Source organism: Anser brachyrhynchus (assembly GCF_964034855.1).
Source record: "Anser brachyrhynchus genome assembly, chromosome: W".
NCBI classification, from domain to species: domain Eukaryota; kingdom Metazoa; phylum Chordata; class Aves; order Anseriformes; family Anatidae; genus Anser; species Anser brachyrhynchus.
The window spans coordinates 26,298,566-26,320,868 of NC_137704.1; the positions used below are offsets into that span (position 1 = coordinate 26,298,566).

At 47.4% G+C, this 22,303-nt stretch overlaps 1 protein-coding gene across 35 annotated transcripts in view; it reads right to left on the reverse strand.

Annotated features, from left to right (window-relative positions):
* Positions 1-22,303, reverse strand: part of TCF4 (transcription factor 4) — a 211,562-nt gene that overhangs the window by 89,439 nt on the left and 99,820 nt on the right. For all 35 annotated transcript variants that reach the window (XM_080571847.1, XM_080571885.1, XM_080571848.1 and 32 more), the window contains one exon: positions 18,368-18,432. In XM_080571847.1, coding sequence (XP_080427973.1) covers positions 18,368-18,432 — 65 coding nt within the window. The remainder of the gene's footprint in view (positions 1-18,367; positions 18,433-22,303) is intronic.

Consider the following 22,303-nt stretch of genomic DNA (forward strand, 5'->3'; position numbering starts at 1 on the left):
CGGGACAGCCAGGCGCGCTTGCTTTCAAGGTAAAAAAATAGAGGTGGGTTTGCGCACTTAAGGGGACCTTGCCGAGCGCCCCAGGGAGGAAAACTCGCGTAAAAACATATATGTACCTATTCCGCGATGCTCCTAAAAGGCACAATGGGCATTTATTACAGTTCAGCCTACGCGTCACACTGTTAACGGCCTGCAACAAAGAGAACGATACAACGTTTACAAACCACGGTGCCATAGATCACGTCGCTTTTGGAGCTTGCGTTTTCTCCAAACCGGATCTCAGATGCGGCATGAATTTATCAGGCATCAAAGTTCGTATTTACCATTAGGACAGGACGAGCTTAAAACCAAAGTGTTACGTCTGTCAAACTCCCCTGCAGACTTTGCAGAGGGGCTTACCTAAGCATGCGCGTATTGGAGGTAGGGGAAGCGGGGTATCTTTGGGTGCAACCGGTGCAGCAGGCGAGACACAAAACATTACAAATCTCTGAGCTGTACAAATCCTGCAGGCGGATGCTGGCATTATAGCGCGTACTGTACAAACCGCCCCGTCCTCGCGGACCTGTACAGTTGGCAGTCTATTTGTTTTATAATAAACAAAGCGAATAATGTGCGGGATTTGCCAGTTGAATGGTAGTTTGAGGCTAAAAACAACCACAGAAGAAAATAAATGCAACAGAGCAAAATCGCGTTGAGGCACGCAGCTGTATTTTTCATCAGTTGCAATGTTTTTGCTTTTGTCGTTGCTACATACAAGCCTGTCTTATTTCTAGTAATTTGTAAAATAAGTCACTAACAAGTGAATCCTGCCTCCAAAATTTGAATAACTAGACAAAGAATTAAAGCTGGATGGGGAGGAAAGGCGCGCGTACTATGACAAAGTAAGATCCATATGGATGCGATATTACCCCTCCTGGAAAAACACAAACGTTGCTCCATTACAAACCCGGAGTTCTGCTCCTCAAACGAAAATCACATGAATGCCAATAAGCATTTCACTTAAATTTCTGCTTCAGACCTATATAGGTAGGAAATAGATTTCCAAAAATTATTTTGTATTTCCTTTCTTGTAGAAGCAGGTGAGATTAGGGTACGACAGCGCGCTGCCGTTCGCTAATAGAACATTAATTCAGATTGAAGGTAAACGTCCTTCAAGCCCATAATCCAAAATCCTCTGATAAAAGTGATCAGGAAAAAATATTTCAGAAAGGGCCTTTTTTTTTTTTTTCTGACAACCTGGATAGATATTTTTTTTTTTTGACGTCTCCACGCTACATCGTGATCCAGTATCAAACGCGCCATCACGGGGATGTTGTACGGAAGAGAAAAACGGGCTTAGAGGAGAAGAGATTAAGCTCCTTTTCTGAACGACTGCCAACCGTTTGTGCGCTGCGCTCACGGCGGAGCAGCCCCGCGCACACAGCTGCAGCCCCGCTCGCCGCTCCCCAGCCCAGCGGATGGATGGGGACTGCGGGACATATGGTCCCCGCTCCGCGCGGTGCACAGGACCGCGAGCCTCGGAGCAGCTTTGGAAGCCAACGGGCACGCCGCATGCATCCTGCCACCCCTTCCCCACCCGATGCGCTACGTGCACTGGGAGAGGGCGAGGAGGGTGAGGAGTGGGGACGAAGGCTGAGGCTGCCGGCGTCGCCCTGGCCGGTCCTCAGCATCGTCAGGGCAGGTGGCAAATCTGCTGAGCGCGGGCTGGGGACATCCCACCTCCGCCGCCCTGCTCCGTGCTCGATCCGATGGCAAGGAGCGCTCAGCAAGCGCGATTCTGTGCCCGCGCGTCCGCACGCTGCAGGGCAGGGCTGTGAGCCGACACCAGCATTATCCAAATTGCACACGCCTTCTGTAACCCCATCGGCTACCTTGCCGAAACGCGTCGTTCTAAAAGCTAGACCCTTTTGCAATAAACTTCCTACGCGCACCAAGAATTCACGCACTTCGTCCAAGGAGAAGAGCCCTGTTGCCTTCCCGATGTCGCAGCACTGCTCGCATCAGAAGGCTGTGCGCCGTTGAAGACCGGAGCCTTTTTGCTCGCTTTGCTCACCCCGTGCCCACCGCCTCTGCGCACCCTACAGCCTCCCTCTGCTGGGGGACCCACGTGTTGTGGGGCTTTTCTGCCATCAAATTACCTTTTCCTCCAGAAAAAAAGAGCGCAAACCAAGACAGATGCAGTCACCCTCAGTGCTGAAGCCCCACGTGCGCTGCACACACCCACCAGCACAATTTGGGGTGCCCCCACCAAACACCGGCCCAGAGGACCGCGGCCCAGGCCATTCCCCTGCCTGTACCTCCACCACCTCACTTGGACTTCTCCCCATCCAGGGTACTGCAAAGGTGCAACCAAAGCAACCCGAATTTGATGAAATCGCCTCTAATTTATGCTGAAACAGAGGAATAGGAGGTCTCTTTTTTTTTTCTTCTCTTCAAACATAACCAATTTCTAACTGCAACTGTTCTGTTTTCTTTTCCTCTAGCAAAATCGCAGGATGCAGCATTGCATCTCGTCATCCGGGTCGCAGCTCCTTTTACATGCCCTACCCTCGGTTTATGAATTTTCACTTAAGTCAAGTTAACTAAGTAATGCCGCATAGACATCTGAATCATTTCTTGGTTATTTCCTTCTGTGATTTCAATCCTCTGCTTTTAATCAAATTATGAAACTAAATTTCCACTTATCATGTGACTATCAGGGCATCTGTTCATAATCTGTCCAATTCCTACAAATACTCCTTTCTTTGGCTTTTGGAAATTTGGCAGCTCTCTGTAAAATCTTCTGTGTGTCATTTACGTCCAGTATTTCTCTCTAATGCCAAGTGTAAATTGCAAACCATTGATGGCAAACACAGAGAAACAATTTCCTCCGGTTTCACTGAGTATGTTTTCAAGCTAAGGTACTGTTTTCCTTTTTTCTCAGCCAACCATAATTCTTAAAAAGTATTTACAGAAAAATTTTGACTTTTAGAGAACAAAGGAGCTTCTCGCACCGAGATTTCATTTCTCACCGAGTTCTGTTTTTTCGTGAACGCTCCCAAGCACGAAGCAGGAGAAATCTTCCGCTGTTTGTTTTCCTTGCTCCATCTGATGGCAAATAACCTTTTTGTCTCGTTTCTTCTGCCTTCCAGGGCAGCCCCTTCAGATGGCTGCGCGCAGCGTTCAGCACTTTTCTTTTGACTCTGACCTTTTCCACTAAAAAATGCTTGCAGGTATTACCAAATAATTTTTCATGTTCAACCAGCCCTCGTGCATTAATGTCATCAGTATCAGTTCTCTGCTTCTTTTTTTACTATTATTTTTTTCACTCTCTCTTCATCTGCGTGATTTAAAATTGCTCTTTAGGCTTAAACCTTTCCGGAGTAATTTTTCCCAGTTGTGTTGTTTTGGGGACTGACTGTAACACCAGCACAGCAGCAGGAACTTCCCAGGTTCGTTCAGTGGTTTCGGCAGCAGTTCGTGGACACGCAGCTGAACAGAGCGCTCTTAACTATCCCTGAGGCTCGGCAGCCTCTGACAGCAAGGATTTCCAATTTGTCCTTCACTCGTTTTCCTCATCTCTTCCAGGTGAGCAGGAGAAAAAAAACATGTGTAACTTTTCCCCTCATTTTCCCCACATTTACTCTTGTATGCTTGCTTCTTCCACTGTCTTTATTCACCATTATGCACGATGACTCAGATGATTATACTGCTGCTTGATTATCACGAAAGGTTAGCTACTTGTCTGCATTAACGATCCCATCTTTCACATTTGCAGGGAATGATTTCACCATCAACTGCACGGTTTTCAGTGTTTTTCTAAAGCTTCAGTGGAATGAAAATATTTCATTTCCTCGCGTTCGGGGAAAAATGGATAAAAAGCGATTCAACTGAACAAGTGCGAGGCACAAAAAAAATCAAGGAAAGAAGGGACTTCCTCCTCCACTAAGGAGTTTTTTAAATGCAGTCTTTGCTCTGCTTGTGATTTTTTTGCTGTGCAGCTTCTGCTGGAAGTGCTTGGAGTTGGAGATGGCTCCTTCGCCACAGCCCAAACGGCGACACCAGCGGGTTCCCTGCTGCAAAGAGCAGCAAAAACGGCCTTATAACGGCCGCAGTTAAGGGGTTGCCCCGTGCCACCCCTGGGGATGATCCCGAGAGCACCCAGCGCGTGAGGGTGGCGGGGGGAAACGGGACCGAAGAAGCAAGTGGAGCCTTTGGTCAAAGTCCGTGGGCAGTGGTTCACGGTTGGCGAGTCCTCGTGCTGCTGGCTGTGCCCAGCGGGGACGGGGTGACGCCTTTGGTGACTCTCTGGTGCTGCAGATGGCCGAGGTGCCAGGGCCGGCCCCGTGCCACACGGGACAAAAGCCCACGTCCTCACCTGCAGATGTGCTCCCCGAGCAGAGAAATGCTTCTGGAAACAGCAGCGCGCCCAGGAGGAGCTGGACGGAGCCGAGAGCGTGAAGCACAGGTGCCTGTGCCTGAGAAGATCCAGCCCAGAACAATCTGCCACCAAACACCGCGGAAACCCAGCGCATGGGGCGTTCAGAGCGCTCCCGTCTCTTTGCAGACTGTAATACCACGTGGTAACGTTCAGAAGACTTCACAATCAAGGAACTGAAGCCTGGAGCTACTGGAGGGGTTGCTGGTGCACGAGGAAGCGATTCCTACCCGAAGCGTGTCGGTGGAACCGCCGTCCAGGGCAGACGGCTTGGTCAGGAGCTGCACGGCCCCAGTCCAGACCACGCCAAACCCTCTGAAGGCACCGGGGCCTCCCGGGTGTTAACGAGGGAAGAATTTGGGCCGCGGTCAGCAGCTGGATGTTCGGGGATTGTGAATATAGCAAAGCTTGGTCTGCAGTGCTTTTACGGAGCAACGCGGCGACGCGATAAAGGAGGCTTGCCGCATCACGGAGAGCCCAACTGATCTAGGACATCTTTCCAAATTATCAAAAAATCCATAGTCTGCTCAGAAACATAAGCTCGATATCTATTTTAATGTTCCTAGATGCGAAAAAGAGTGCTACATCAGAGTATTGGCATGCGGCAAAAGCAGGGTACCATAAAAAAAAAAAAACACTTTCTGCAGGGTTCAACAATAATCGGGCAAAACCAGCGCCGTTGGTTTGTGCACTGGGGCTGCTCACTAAATCTGAAACGTGTGTCCTCACTCCCCGATTTTCACAGCGCCTCCCGGTACCCAAGCAGCCGTATTTCCGTGCGGCTCCGAAGCTCCCTACATCTCCAAGTGCCCACTTCTTCAAACATCTCCGATCCTATACCATCTGGTAAGTATCAGCATCGCGGTCACTTATGGGGGGGGAGACGGATAGGAGACAGGGAGGATTAATGACATGCAGAAACGAACGCTGTGCAGAGAACGACATTTTTGCACTATTTTTCCCTGAGAAAAAATACTGAAGACTCGCTGGCAAGAATTCCTTAGCCGGGCTCTGCTTTTTTTCAGTTCAAGTAAGCACTTCAACATGATTCAGTAAGGATGTCCTACCACTACTCGCTTCAAAATGGTTCTCTCTGGCAAATTATTACAAACCCTAAAAAAAGCCCCGTTAACCTAACAAGGCAATTATCATCACTCTTCCCCGTGTAAGCATTCGACTACAAACGGCTTACAACAAAAAGCCTGGCTCAAGTTGTCTCAGGCAGGGTAAAACACTCTGACACGCCTCAGTCTTGAAAAGGTGTTTGGTGGCTGAATTCCCATTTTTAATGATATAATTATTGTTTTCCCTTTGAATAGGAGAACACAGAAAAAGGCTTACAGAAGTTCAAATGCATGGGAAACGGCCTTTTTCTGAAATTACGTTAGTAATATTTTTAACCAAAGAAAAGTTACTGTAAAAACATCTGAGAGACCGAAGAAACTTCCTGTCCAAAAAAATAACAAAACCCATGCTAAATACTTTAAGTGCCTCGGAGGATGTGTGGGTTGTTTTTTTTTTTTTTTTTTCAGACTTATTACTATTCATCAGCCTGAAAGATAAACAACGCCCTCCCCCTTTTTAGGGCAGAAGCAAGATTTTGTAGGAAAAAGAAAAAGCTGTCCACAGACTAAAAGCCATTTAAAGACCCCCAAACGATCCTGCGTGTCAGACACGGGGCCTGGGACTCGGAGGGGCTGGGGAAGGTTGCTTCCATCCCCACGTTCACACCAAGAAGCGTGCGCTTGCCTGGGGCGAGGCGCAAGGAAGTGAAACCTGGAGCACACGTTGGAAAGGAAGCGGGGGGAAGAAGCGGGCTTTGGACCCAACGGTACATGACAAGTTGGAAATAAATCACATCCGTGGCGTCCCCGTCAGTCCATGCACGCCGCGGGCACCGGCAAGGGGAGGGCAAGGGTGGCTGGGTCCCCCCAGCCTCCTCTCGGAGCTATAACATCACTTTTTTTTTTTTTTTACAGATGCATGCAAACAAAAAATGTGAAAGCTTCTTCACTTCAAGTAGAGTCTGCAAAGCTTAGGTCACCTTGTGCTTAAGACAGGACAAAAAAAAATCAGAATTGCCCTGTGACAACAACAAAATTGGCAAATTCAGCTGCTCTGAGGAACCGGCAGGAAGAAAAAGCACCTTTTTGTGCTGACACAGGTGAAAGGAGAACAAGCTGGCGTTTGGGTGAGTCAGAGCAGAGCGTGCCACCCGGCCAGCTCTCCTCCAGTGCTGCACGCTGCCCTGCAGCTAGCTCAGAAAACGCACTTTCAAGGGAAAATGAAGTTTTGCCTTCTTGGTGCCACCGAGGGGGCATTTGGGGCAGCTAGGGAGGAGCAGACCTGCTGAGCGTCCCGCTTGCTATCGCATGGCTGCTTTTCCTCCCTCCTTTTTGCACGGAGGAGGTAGTGAGGATCTTCCCTGTTGTGGAGGCAACATTTTGGTTTGCCTACGCTGCAGAGAGAGGCTTTGCTCCTGCTCTGCAATATTGCTGCTTTCGGGGAAGCCAGCACGAGCCATCCACTCAAAGCAAGTGCCTGCACGGGCCGGTATCGATGTCCGTAGTCAGCAAAGGACTGCACGTGGGAATGTCCCCACCTGGGTCTTCTCTTATTTCTTTACAAAGTCCGACTCCCACCATCGATGCAAGGTTTAGTAATGCTTTCAGAGCCAAAAGATGCAGAAAAGAGCTGGCGTGGAGCAGAGCTGGCAGCACCCCTTCAGGCCGCCATTAGGGCCAAACGTCACAAAATGTGGAATCAGTTTATCTGAAAGACATTGTCTACAAATAAATCAAAGCCACCAAGCTAAGCTACTTGGCAGAAAGGAAACACCAGGCCAAACAGAAGCACTGCGGAGAGCAACGTTTTACAGGCACTGCTTTCTTCTCGACTGCACCTAGCGCCCCGTGGAGATACACACAATGTGCCTTACAACACGGAACCGATAAAGGAAGGCAGCAGAAAAGAAAGCAAAGAGCCAGCAGAAGTTACACGACAAAACGTTTAAATCCCGACAACTTCAGAATGAGATTCTAGAAACTGGAAAACTAAAGGATACTGGCACAGCATCGTTGCTGCCCTACCCAGGCCCAGTAGCAAGAGTAGGCGAGGAAGAAGCCTCACTCGTCCTTGCTGGGCTACTTCAAAATACGCATCAAAGACGATTTCCTTTTGTGCACCTGTAATCCTGAAATTGTCTGTGCTGCTCCACATGTGGACGACCACACGAAGTCTATCATACGATATCAGGATGTGCCCATAAATCGCGTGAGCAGTAGAAATTTCCATGCGTGTTGTGCCACGGTCGCACCAGGGATGATGGACACTCTTCTGGTGCCGCTGGAAGAGCACGAACTGCAAGTGTACTTTCTCACAAGTCTTCCAAAGCTGGGCTACAAATCAGTCATTTTACAAAGCCTGCCCAAGATTGGTCATAACTTTCAGAATAAAACTTTCAAAAAACGATTAAGAGGAAATACATATTGAAAAGAAAATAGTAAGGGCTCCTGGAAAATTCTCACTGCTCAACACCAAAACTTTCCAAAAAGGGGAGCACTGAACCAGGACACAACTACTGGGCAGTGTTTGGGACAACGGTGGCTGGAGGGGCACTAGGTGAAGGCAGAGGATCTCTGCTCCCAACAAGACGTGGGGCAAGACGCAGGTGACTCTTTGTGACGACGCAAGATGGCCTCATCTGAGGCCATAAAGCAGGGGGGAGTTTGTGGCTGATTTTCTCTGTAGATGGCTATGATGTGCTAAGCAGTTAATTGGCTTTTTTTTTTTTTGCATTACATTAAAGAATAAAAACCTCTGTCTAAAAACTGTATTTGTCACAGTACCTTGTTATCCAATGTCTATGTTGTAAAGGTAATCCTGTATATTACAGTGGTATGTAAAAAACCAACAGAGGAATACCCAAGTGAGTTATATTTTCAGTGATTCCGTTGGTTTTTATTAGACTTTATATGCATTTTCCCCAGATACTTTTGAAAGACAAGGATGTTGGAAATATCCATAATTCTACCTCTCGTATAGCTTATACCTTTACTCTTAAAAAGAATAATAATCTCCTGACAGTCAACCAGGATCCATTTTCAAAGAAGGAAAACAGTTAAAAAATAAAATAGAAAGACCTATAAACATGCAGACAGATGGCTATATTCTGTCATTAACTTCAAAACAAAATAAAAATATTAACTTCTCTATTGTTGCTAAACATACTGCAGCAAGACTTGAATGCCTGGCAGACATGCACCTCATCTGCTGCGAAGGTATAAAGACATACCTGGCTTCTGTGGTATTATTATTTATTATTTGTTAAGCACCAACAATGTGTTCGGCACTTTTCAAAGCCAGAAGGGGCGAAAGTGTACTTTAAAAATGCTGCTCCTGAGGTAAATAAGACCACGGGCACGGGAAAGCAGGAGGGCAGTAAGAGGGAAACCCACGCTGCCACGCGTCGGGCCTAACAATAACAGGTCTGAAATAAGAAGAATTTGGAAAATATCCGGCTTGTAAAGCTGGCAGGTGTAGAGATAGCAGAGTTTTGCACCGTTTGACTGGAGGAGAGGACAAAGAGGGTATTTTGAGGTTTGCCTGCGAGCAGCGCGGCCTGGTTAGCAGTGGGCAGGTTGGCTGCCGGGCTGGGAAGGTGCGGGCCCACGGCTCTTCTCCGAGCTCGGCTGACCCTCCACAAACACCAGCGTGTGGCTGGCACTAACCACCTCTTACTGATACCTTCAAGAGCCAAAAACTGAACTTTGCAAAAATGTCAAGATTTTGGCGAGCTGTCACAGAGCCTGCACGCACTGTCCTGCTGACCCCCAGGGATTAATGTCCCACAGGACTGAGAAAGAGAGAAAAAAAACCCACCCCCTTACACAAAAAGTTTGATCATTTGTGTAATCCACTGAACAACGTCCACTTTAGAGGTGTGACGGGGCTCAAGGCCTACTCCTCCACCTGCGAGGAGCACGTCCAGCCCCTCGCACAAAGCCCTCCTCCTCCTCCCGCTGTGCTCACACCAGCCACAGACTGCAGCAAAACACAAGACAGTTACGGGGGGAAAAAAAAGGCTGTGAAAGGGGAACAATGAAAAGCAAGCAAAACAGGAAAGGGGAAGCGAGAAAGACACACCACAAGGCCTTGCTAATTCGTTGGTCGATGGCCCCCAGCCTACAGATGCGGAGGCCTAACTCGGGCACGGCTGCACTGAAATGGGGGTTTCTGCTCCCGGGGGGTGATTCAGCGAACCCAGTACCAGGAGCCGATCACCACACGGGGGGCAGAGGGGCTCCCCAGCTCCGACCACCCCTCTGCCTCGCATTTCTGAATGGCCCCACAAGGCCCAAGAAAGGCCTTTAGGTAATCGGGGGGCTCCTGAGGGTCAGAGGCAACATAGGTGGGACTTGGAGCCTGAACCCCATTTCCCTGGGATGCACTGCGCTGTGTTGCCCTGGGCAGTTTGTCATTCTGTCCTTTCTTCTTATGAGAGTGACTTTTATCCTGAATTAAAACAAGCTAGAGAAGCATCTTCAGATGTGAGAAGACAAAGAATTTCCTAAAGAAGTAGGGGATGCTCCATGACAACTCTAAAGCCGTTTGATGGCGCTTGTGTCTGAGGTATCAGCGGGTTTTCTTTTTTTAGGCAGGATGAGAGCACAACTTAGTCATTGTTTTTAATTATTCCATACATAAATAGCTCCTAGGATTCATATCCTCATACATTCCCTGAAATCTCTACTTGTCAGAAGAAATTGCTCCTTTTTTTTTTTTTAAGCCAAGAAGCAAAGGAATAAATCACACAATAATAGAAGCCCGGCCAGAGCGTCATCTTCCGTCACCTCTAAGGTCACTGCTGGTGAAGGCTGGCACCAGACACCGAGGGGGCAACTGCAATGCTGAAACACAGTCTTTCAAGGGGGATGTGAACATCTTTCTTTCTTTTTTTTTTCTCCAGTTATTACCAAGGAGGAAGTTAAAGAGCTTTCTGTGAAAATCAGGTGGTGAGAGTTTACTGGAAAGCTCTTAAAAATATACAGATCGTGGGCTTGTGTTTATCTGGACCTTCCCAAGGAGTATGCATTGAAACAGGTGAAAAAAATCTAGAGCCAATGCAGCAAGAAATATCTGCTGAGTTTATGGCATCGGTTTGTTAAAACACTGATTTATCGGTGTTTACATGTACCGGACTGTTTACTGACTGATTTGAATGACTTAAAATATAAATATCAGCCCATGCAAAGCGTAAGCAAAAGAGATACACTAGGTTTCGAAACTCGGGGAGATCTAGACAACTTGCAGATTGTCTGAACTGCAACTAGAAATGCTGTAAAGAAGTTTGCAAAATGAGAGAAATATTACTTATAAATGTGAATTAATAGCTCTCTTAGAAAGTACAGATCCTGACTAGATTTTGTGCAGCATACATTTTGAAAATAGTGTTTATTTTAATAATCAGCATTCTGTGTCTATCTGTGCCTGTAAAAGATCTCGTTTCTCCATCTTGAGCTGTTCTGTATGTGAAGTTCCTGTCTGCAGCCGCATGGTAATTAAGTGTGATTAAAGATGCTGTTCATTCCCCTGCAAAGCAGCAGGTAACCACATGTCAGAAGGGGGTGGTGGAAGCGCGGAGTAACTTCTGGGCAGTAAAAAGGCTATTGGAAATGGTCTGTTGGAAATGAGCAATGCGACAGCGCGCAGCAAATGCTACAAAAATGGCCACGTGGGTTTGTGGCAACTACAAGAGATCAACGCGTTCCTAAGCGTTACAAACCCCAAGAAAATAACATTTAAAATCGCCTCTATTCCTGTGTGCACTGGGGGCTGCCGAGAGCCCGGCCGCGGCCTAGACACGACTAAGAGAAAGGCACCCAGGAAAAGCCCGCCAGCAACCCGGCCCCGCAGTAACAAACAGAAAAGGGAGGTTGAGAGGAGTCGGGGCTGGAGAGAAGGCTGGGGGCGGCCATGGGAGAAGGCCGAGCTGCCTCCCAGGGCCTGGCACATCAACCAGAAGGGTACTTCGTCTGAAAGGTGCCAGGAATCAGGTCAATAGCAGCATGGCGAAGCTTCCCCCCAAAATCCGTTTCTCATAGCTGTCACGATCCTTTGAAATACCGGCACGCGTGCTGTTTGTGTACATGCACACACGAGCTCCTCGTCTCGCCGTGATTCCATAAAATGCCCAGATAGAGCTGGAGTTTGGCGCCCCGCAGGCCAGTAATCCAAAAGGCTCATTTAGCAGAGGTAATGGGCACAACTGGAAAGAGGGGAAATTCCATGTAAACACCAGCAAGCGTGTTTTTACTGGGAGGGTGGTGAAAGATTGGAAGAGGCTGCCCAGATGAACTCTGCCCTGGGAGAACTCTGCCCTACTCGAAACCCATCTGGGCATGGATGGGTTGGTTTTTTAGTTTGTTTGTTTGTTTGTTTTTAGGTTTTACGCATTTAGATTAGCAGAAGTTGCCAAACCATACCTTATATGCCAAGGACAGCACCCTTGGCTGTCACCCTTGGACACACCAGGGCACTCACCAGTCAACTCTGAGCCCTGCAAATTGCCTGAGTTAGTCAAAGCAGACCGCCTTTTTGCTGGAGGTCCTCCATCAAGCCCTGACCAGACGTGAACCAGCAACGTGCCGTGTAGCGGGGTCACAACTTGCTGTGGTACCACCGCAGGCGAGCATCACTCCCCTTTTTATCGCATTCACGATAGCACAGAAAGTCAGAGTGCAGTGACTGCAAAGGCAAACCAAGCTCCTATTAGCACTCAACCACAACATAAACCTATTATTGCACATTACAAATAGCAGTGCTATTCTGTTGCCAGGTTATAAGCTCCAGAAAGGTGCCCTTGGAATGCTCACTTCCAACAAAATAGCCCTCAGCTTAACATTTGATCCAAAGGGCTAAGAGAAAAGCACTTCCTTTTACCACTAAATTGCAGTGTTGGGTTTTAGCATTTCTTCAATTATGATATGGACAATGAAACCGTGTCTTTCTGGATGCATGAGGAATTCTGCTAAATGAGCCATTCAGACATCTGAACTTAAGTCTGTTCCTTTAATACATTTGATTAACATGGAAATTTTATCTCTTATGTCATTATTTTAGTGCTGTAACATCAAAAACATTAGTCCACAACGTGCCCACGATCACAGGAGGATAGTTTATGGGCGCTAGAACTAATTTCTGGAGCAGAAGCAATGATTCCACCTCCCAAAGCAAGATGCTCGAGCACAAACGATGACAGAGGTGAACCTTCTCCAACTATAAATCACCACAGAAGTTAGCAGGAGAAACGCTGCTTCCCGGCCCCGCTGAACACAGTGGGACTTTTGCCACCCACCAAAATATTATCTGGTATCGAAGTATCAAAGGCTCTACTTACAGTAGAGCATCATTTTATTTTGCACCGTATTTCTTGCGGGGCGTATCGCATCCCCACGCAGCTGTGGCTGGTAAGTACATATTGCCCAGTCAAGAGGTCGGAGCGTCCAAATATTTAAAAGCAAATAAACAAAGCGCCGTCGCGTTCGTTCAGGGCACTGGCGCTTCACATCTCATCACAAAAATGGATTAGCAATAGACTTTGTAGGACCTGCATTCCTTGGTACATTAGGTATCTTTTATCATCTTAGTATAGCTTTTGTGTGTGTTTTTATAGGGATGGAGAACGAAGGAGGAATTATTACAGGTAAAGGAATCTTGCCATCAAAATGTGAGGAAATCTAGTTATTTGACTAAGCAAAAAAAACTAAGTGATTTGTAACAGAAGAATAAAATGAACTCGCTGTGTCTCCAGAGGTCTGCAATATGATCTTCAGAAAAGGTAGCTTGCCAATTTAATTGAGGTAGGAGTTATTTAATTTTTTTTTATACAGGTATAGTTTTCAATAAAACTACATATGCCTATAACACTGCAATGGCAGATGTGTCTCGATTATTAGAGGTGGGCTCTAGGGAATATATACAATGGATCTTGAAATCCGTAAGCAGCTGTTTGGAAGGGAGGGGTGGAACATTGCAACACACACACATGTTCCTTAAGTGCAGTAATGTTTTGTTATTTTACTGCAGGTGTATTACAGAGATGAAATTTAATAACTTATTGTATACAATACCAATAAAACCGAAAGATTCTTTGCCCTGACGTTCCTGAACAAAGTACAAATTAGAAGCAGCTCTGAGCCCAGCAGCGCTGTGCACTGACACGCACACAACCCCTGCTCACACCTTCCCTGGCTGCAGGCAGAACGCTGCCTTTTTTACTGTTTACCAGGAAAATGTGGTCAGGCCATTAAAAAAAAGAAAAAAAGGAAAAAAAAAAAAAAGAAAACAAAACCCCAAAGTGCTCTGCAAGCTAGTGAAGAACGTGCTGCTGAACAACAACAACAAAAAAAGCAAAAGCATTTGAATGCGTGGGACAGCCTTTGTGAGTTCAGCTGTGAGGTCTCCGAGATGCCCGAAGCCCCTGTGCAATGCTACCAGAGTTATTTTTCTAACAGTCATTCTGCAGTGGCTTAAATCGGAAGCCCGATTTCAGAATATGCATTAGTCTCAATCTCGTGCTGAATGAAGCACTGAAGAAGGACCTTTTAAAAGTACATATCAGATAAAAAGATAATCCCTCTTGCTTTTTCTTTTTTTTTCCCCCCCCTTTCTCTCTTTGCTGGACTCCTCTTAACATAATTAGAGATGTTGCAACAATTCAATAATTCACAGCAGAAAAAGGAAGTCCCAGTACTTCTGGAAGAAAAAAGAAAATGGGCAATCGCTATTTCTGTCCATTCCCTTCTCAGCATGAGAACGCTATTATGCAAGGATTTACACACTTATTGGGCACACAGGCACGGGCAGCTGGGCTGAATTAATCCATACGCACTTGCCACAGAAGCTGCCTCGGTCTTTCATTCCCATTATGCTCATTTTAAAGTTTTCCAGCAATATTTCCATTACCTCTATACAAAATCCCTGTCAAAGGTATGTTATAAACACCCCCTAGTCTGCTCAATGAGCCTCGAACGTTCAAAAATTAAAATCCAAGGCTTGACAGACGGGGGACTGGAGCCCCATCGTGTGCCAAGGACTCCTCTCGGTCTCGCCAAGTCCCGTGGAGCCTGGACGCGCTGGGATCCCCCTCGCCCACCACGTGCAACCCTTCTGCCCCTGCCACCCTGCCCCAGAGGGATGGGGGAGCAAGGGAAGGCAGCACGGAGAGGAGAGAGGAGCCCGGGCACACGGCAGGGAGGTCAGGAGGGAGCGTGTGATGTCCCTGTAGATACTTTGCCTGTGGCCTTCCCTTCGGCAGCCTTTCCCTGTACCAGGGTACCCTGAATCAAGCTGAAGTCCAGCAGATGTGATCTCATTCGGGATTAAGTTTATAATATTTTGGTAGCGGGTATTTAAAAACAAAACCAAAAAAAGAGAAAAAACTGGCGGAGCTTGTGTAACTCTACTCGCTTTCACCTTAACGCTTCGTTCCAGATCCAGCTTTCGACATGGGCTGGTTCCAGCTAGCCTCAGAGTATTTCTAGAACCGAGTAAATGAGCACAGCCAAAACCAACATCGAGGCTCACTTCTTAATAGTAAAAACAAGTCATCCTAGGACTTGGGGATTCTGCTTGAAGTTAAACCACCTTAAAAGCCGAACGTCCTTCACTCTGCGCTTGCCAAAAAGGCATAATCCAAATCGTCCAAGAACTCTAATTTATTCCCACACACCATCTCATGCGTTGCCTTGGAAATCTAGGGTGGATGTTTTCTGGCCATCAAGCTCACTTTACAGGTCTCTTTATTCATCGCTTTTTTTGAATTAACCATTGCCCAGAAAAGCACGGTGGCTCTGGACTATTCAGTCGGCCTCATCGACTATTAACTGATGAGTGGATCCTCGCTACGCCGAGCAGCACGTTACCAATAGTCTAGCAACCATATTCTATACATCCAGACCCTCTTGCAGAAAGGCACATCAACGTTTCACAAACACTGCACGAGTAACACCATTTTTTATTTTTAAATTGTGTTATTTAAATAACGTTTTTATCTGTCACACGGGAAACCGAAGCGCGGAACCAGAATGAAGTTAGATGAATAAAGTAGGAGCGCTTTGTTAAATACTCCTGCCTTGCTAATGCCCCCCAAACCAGCCCAATAAGAAAAAAAAATGGATCTTTGGGGAGATGGTGAGTAGCACAGAATTAAGACAACACACAAAATCCTGACTTGACTGAATGAAATGAGATTTTTGTCGTTAACTGCAATGAAGCCAGTATTTCAAAAGCACCTTGACAACAACTTCGGTACATGTTTCTTCGATGGCTTCTCTCTAATGGAATTAAATGGTTCCCAAGATGAGCTTTCCTCCATTCCCACTGTAATCAGCATTGTATCTGCTACGGTTTTCTGTGAGAGCAGAATTGGGCCCTGGGCTCGGGACTAAAACCCATCCTGGAGTAAATGGCTCGCTGCGTGCCTGACCTCTTCTCCTCGGTGTGAGCAGAGCACGGGAAGGAAACCTCAGATCGCTGCTGCTGCCTGCTCAAAGAGGGGTTGGTGGTTTTTTTCGTACCAGAAGATTAATAGGTAGCAAGTTCAATATCGTTAGGTATTTAGTTTTCCTTAATTGTTCCAGGAACTCATCTACAGAGAGCAATGCATCACATCTGGAGGTAGCAATTTACCTTTCAGAAATCAACAAAATCTGCACGCTCCTCCTGGGTCTAGGAAAAGGGAGCGCACGCGGCTCCTCCCGCTGCACGGGGCCCTCTGACGACTCGAAGCTTCGGGGTGTTCTCAGCTCTGTGTAACATCACCACCGATGTTTTCTTTGGAGTTGACCAAATATCCTCTTCCTTAGTATCTCCTGTCTAGGTTAGCTAATCTTTCTCAGCACACACGAAAGCACGACCTAGAAATCTTGCAATAGACTTGTAGTTTTTAAATTTTCTTCCCAGCCTGAAGGTTCATGCTTGTTAATAATTTGGTGGATCCTGATAGTTCTGCAGCCTGGAGAACAGACAACAGATGGTCCAGCCTTGGCATTCAGCATTATTCCTTCTGTACCTTTCAGGAATTCAAGAGATTCTTATTTTAGAAATAGCTCTTCTCCTTCACGTCTGGGCATTGGTCATCTGCTTCATCCCCTTCTCCATTACACTTCAACAAAGTGGATGCATGCGGCAGAAAGAAAGATCCTATTCCCCGGCTTGGAAATTCTGTTATTTGTATTATTTTGCAATATTTACCTAATATTCTTCAAATTTTCATGAGTTGAAACCACAAAAAAGGGAGAGAGGGTAGGCAGGGCAGTAAGTTTTCTCCATCAGTTCTTCACTGACCCTACACAACCACAGAGCACTCCGCGGAGGACACCATGAGACGATCTGCCCAGACAGCAGAGCTATGTCTGCTCCCCCTGAATCCTGAGGAAATTCCAGAACCGGTCCACGGAAGTGTGGGCAGTGATTACTCAGTGATATCATTCAGGAAAAAATTGCACCGACTCTCACGTTACATTGGCTTGCTTACTGGAATCGGCGAGGTTTCGGTTCTAATGCCTGGACAAGGCACTCTGAACTCATTTCTGACTTACTTTCAGTATTACAAGCCCCTTCCAATACAGGAAGATCGAAAGAAAACCAAGAAGCGGCGAAGAAAAGGCGCGTTTTGAGATGAAATCTGAAAGGCACGTGTGGACAGACCCCGCGCCCCGTGGGAGCGCTGGGGGCAGCAGCACGTCCTGCTGGCTCCTAGCGGGGCAAAGCAGAAGCATGGGGGGGATTTTACAGCAAAAAGTGGCTCCTAAATTAGTTAAGAGCTACTGCGGTTGTTTTGGACCGGGTGAAGACAGAGTTAGGCGTGCGACCTTCTGTACTCACCTGTTCTGGCTAGTGCCACTGAAATCAGGAGGTCAGTCACTTGCTCAAACCGATCCATTTTGCTACGCAAAACAAGCCTTGTTTTCAAAACACGAGAATAAACCGCTTCCCCATATTACTAATTTTTTTTTCTCCTGGCAGATTTGAACGGTGGAAAGCTCAGAATATTAAGGAGGCCATTAAACTCTTTCAATACTTTCCCAAAGTAAGAAGCTGCCGCACTCAGAAAAAGGAAGCCTAGCACTCTTCGTGAGCAAAATGAATTTAAACACATGATTAATATTGCTACTGAAATTAAAAAGAAAGTGTCTTTTAAAAAAAATCAATTGTCTCGAAACAAAGCACAGACTTGAGGCTATTGATAGTATTTTTAGACTCAGACTTTCTCTGGAGACTTAAAAGTATGCAAATGCAAAGTGCACAGAGGCACACACACACATGCTATACCTTTGTATTACATTGGCATTTTATTATTTAATTAAACTACTCTTATTTTTCTAGCTCACGCATGCTTCCCTTGAGACGGCTTTGCTGTTAGCCTGCTGGCCTTGACTTCCAGCCAAAAACAATTCAGAAACAAAAAGGGACAACAAATCATATTTTCACAGACATTTTTATCCCTCAATACAACCTTGTTTTCACACAACATCATACAGATTCTATGAAAACTATAATTTATTGCAGTAGCCATCCAAAGCTAGGGGCTGACACGAGCTCTGCGGTGTGTTTCCACTTTTGCAGTTCCTGAAGTTGTGCTGCTAGGAAGGAGCCGCTACGCCGAAACACTGCAGCATTGTTGCGGAGGACAATAATCAATAGTTTGCAGCAGCTTGGGCCAGGGCAGGATTAGGTCAGCCCAAGTGCTAGCAGTCTCCAGTAACCGTATCCTGGCTAGCACAGCTCAGGCAGGAGCTTTAAAAGAGGCACTGGCAAACAGAGCCCACGCTCGCCGCCCTCGCCGTGCGTGGCGGAGCCTGCCTCCAGGGTGCCCAACTTTAAGCCACGAACCTCGTTTATCGGAGTATTTACCGCAACCTCTCCGCTGAGCAGACTTCCACTTACCTGGTGGCAACCCTGTAAATTCGAATCTCTTCCATACGACGAGTACGAACCCCTTTCTGTTTTACCTGTTAATAAAAGAGAAGACAGATAGGTGTGTAACGGATATAAACAGATACATACGGCGTCTCTAAGCGCCTTATACGACGCTCCCCACGTTTCCCAGTGCTGTTTACGTATGTAAAATAGGCACTGCTGGCTGCGTGGTGTATGGAGGCAACCGACAGGGATTAAGGCTTTCTCCAGCTGAGGGTGGCAATGTGAAATAAACTTCCTAACCCCCGCTGCACTGCTCCACGCACCTCCGGACACCGGGGTGCGGAGGGCCCCCGCTCTGCCCCATGCCGAGCGCTGTCCCTTCTCGCCCCACGGGGCACCTGCACGGCCCCGCCATCGCGCCCTGGCCCGGGGAAATTCCTTCCCCGAGCCGGCCGCCGATGGGGCTGGCACCGGGCTGGAAATTCGCCATTCCCTGCCCACGTTGCGGCCGCCCCAGTGGCGCGGGGACTTGAACGGGGGCCCAACGGCTGCCGAGACGCTCTGCCAGCCCCAAGTAGCCCTTCCCTCTCTCTCCTTTTTTTTTCTTTTTTTCCCCCCCAGGAAGGCTTTAAAACGCAGCTCTGATGGCGTGACGTGCAGCACTGGTACGGTTATGCCGTATTTACAAAGGAAAATAAAGGGTCTTTCAGGTGGGAACGGCCAGGCTTGAGCAAAATCGCGAAGGAAAGAGGTGGTTTCTGCAGAGCATTAAGTCACGGCTGAGTAGCACTACACCACGTGCTAGTGAGACAAAGAGCAGTCAAGAGGGCTGATACAAAACATATTGACACTAAAAGACCACCCTTATGGTGAGGATAATCACGGCGGGGGGAGGTATCATCTCACAAAACACCCGTAAAAAATCACTTGTGACATCAAAGTCGTTAGGATAGGCTGGAGCACCAGGAGCGCCCTGCGCCGGGGCAGGACGGGATGCTGCCCCAGTGGCACCCCATGCCCCGGTCCAGGCCCTGGAGAACCCACACCCCGAGACACGGCCCCGACACCACCGTGTCACCCGCTGAACGTCTTCAGGAAGCCTCGGATGGTCACAGCAGCAGCAGCAATTCCCAAAGCCAAGGGCACGCGGGACGGAGGCAGCCCGGCGAGGGGACGCGGGGCTACCGGCACACCCGCGCCCAGGGCTGGCGGCGCTGCTGCGGGGACTTCCCAGCGCCTTCCCCCTCTCCTGCAGAGCCCACGGGGAGGCAGACCGACAGACAAAGGCCGGGGGAGCTCATGGCAGTCGTTCCCAAAACGCCGAGCACACCTCCTAGGTGGCCGAGCACACCTCCCAGCTGGCCGAGCACACCTCCTCGCCAGCCACACCAGGCGCTCGGCTGGGGACGGCCACGAGGCTCGCTCAGAGCCGTTCAGAGGCTGAGAAAGCCCGGCTCTGGGGCTGGCCGGGAGCAAATCCCTGCCGTTCCCCCACAATAATCTGAGTCTGGAGCTTCCTTTTGTTGTTTGGTCGTTCCTCTCCCCGTTGTTTGGTTGCTACTGCTTTTGTTGTTCGCCACGTAAACCCCTCGCTTAAACGCAGGGACCCCCACAATTTATTTGCAATTCATAGGACGTTTGCACCCGTAATAACTTTTGAAAGCACTTGTATCTGGCTATAGGAAAATGATGGATCACCCACTCCACAGCCCCCCTCGGGTTCCGAGCACTGGAAGCCTCCGCAGAGATAATTCAAGCTGGAAATGACAACGAAATTTTAATCGTGAGCCCGACGCCGAGACCTGACAACAAAACGTCTCGCTGGCACGCCCGCCGCCCCGAGAGGGCCGGGAAGGGGCGGCGAGGGCAGGGGGAGAAACGCCAGCCCCACGAGGCGAGCGGGGCGAGGGGACGGAGCGCACGCGGTCCCACGAGGGGCTCTCGCCGCTCCTCTCGCCGCTGCCCGGCTCTCGGCAGCCCCCGTTCCTATCGGATCAGACACAGGCAGCCTCGTCTTAATTTCAGTTGTTAAAAAATATTTATCCCGATACTAAAATAAACCCGCTGCAAATTACAAGTTGTCAGGGTTAAAATCTACTTCTATTTGTGTGGGGGAGGATAAGAGAACAGCATAGACATGAATCATTCTCAGTAATTTGAGTGTTTCCATGACATCAATGGGCACTCGTCCAGGACTCTGTCGAAGTCTGTGAGGTACCAAAGCGGCACAGCAGCCAGCAGGAGATTGACTTTTTTTTTTTAGGATTATGCTCCTTGTAAAGATTTCATCTCTAGCATCCACTTTTACCACCAAACAGATAGCTTTGGAGATCATGAGTGAACACATTTCATTCCGCGAGTGTAAGCCTTTAACTTTATTACATTGTGTTGTTGTTGTTGTTCCCGCATGCAGCTAGAAATCTGCCTGCTCTATTAAGAATAAATAACTGAAATTCATGAAAAAGTCAAGAAACCGTTAAAAAGATACACACACACAGATTTTCACCATCAACTGTAATTATGAAATTATCATACTTTTTGTACCGACACTTCATTTCGGGGGGGGGGGGGGGGGGGGGAGGAATATCTTTTGTATAAACTGTCCATTTAAAATTAGCTACAGTCTTGATGTTGATTTTCTGCTTAAAATTCACTGGCACATTTGTTTCAGATAATAAAATTTGCAAGAGTGCTGATAATATGCAAGAGTAGGCTCTTTAAGCAACTATTTGTGCTCACAGATACAAAAGCTTCCCCTGAATTTCTACGTTTACTGTACATTATGCATCATTTTCAGTCGCTTGAGCACCGCAGCCTGCGCTGTGCGTTTTCCGAGGTTTGCGAGAGCTAAAGATTCTCTCTCCCCCTTTCTTTTTTTTTTTTTTTAATGTTTTAAAAAAGAGAGAGCGTCTACAGCGATGTAGACACCCGACGCATTCACTGCGGAATTTTCGAGACAACCCTCTAGTACTAGAATGCGGCAGCCGCTGCGGATATTTTTTGGCACAAAGACAATGGTGGCAGTGCCAAGCCCCATGGCTAAAACTACTCAAAAGAGGCATAAGGGTAGCATTAATCGTTCAAGTCTTTTACTGCATGGAGTACTGTTGTCCATATTTTAAAACCTAAAAGTACCCGTTAGTAATATTTGTTGTAAGCCAGGAAAGGAGAAGGGGGAAAGAAAAAAATAGGAGGGAAAAAAAAAAAAAAGGAGCTTGAAATACAGACGAGTAACGAATCTAGGCAGACGTCTGATTAATTTTTTCTACCTAGAGGACCAAATGCTAAAGCGTGCCGTTTGTTACCAGCACTCCACGCGTGCAACAAAACATATATCCTTACGTGGCTTTATGATCTGACAACTGAATCAAAGCTTCATGGAAGAAGTTGACCTACAAAGGGTGGTTAATAACTTCCAAGTACACGCTTATTCTTTAGGTGATGCAGAAAAGGCATTTTCGTTGTCATCGGAGGTAATAACTTAGGGTGTGTAAATATATTTTTATATATATCTATATGCAATTAATTGCCACAATGCATGCCAATCACAGGAGAGACAAAGAAAGAACTCCATGCAGCTCCTGGTTCCTGACAAACACACTGAGTCTCACGGCCGTGCTCTCTCACTACTTCAAGAAAAGAACACTGCTTATCTTCGCTAAACTCAAACGACTGCTTCGGAAATATTTCGCTTGCGTTTTTGTTTAAGTGCAAAAATAAAATAAAAGCAGCCTGGGATTGCCAATCAATCAATAAAGAAGCCACCCGCCTTTCCATGGTGCACTTTGAAAAATTAATTAAATTAAGTAGAAAATTCAAGCAACTTCCCAAGCACAAATGCCAGTCATCCGATTCCCCGCTCTGCTCTCCCCTGCCCTGGGAGATAGGGCACCTTGTCTTTTTTTGGGTAGGCAGAATGAGAGGCATGAGGCAACTCTTTCCATCTGCAGAGAAAAAGGA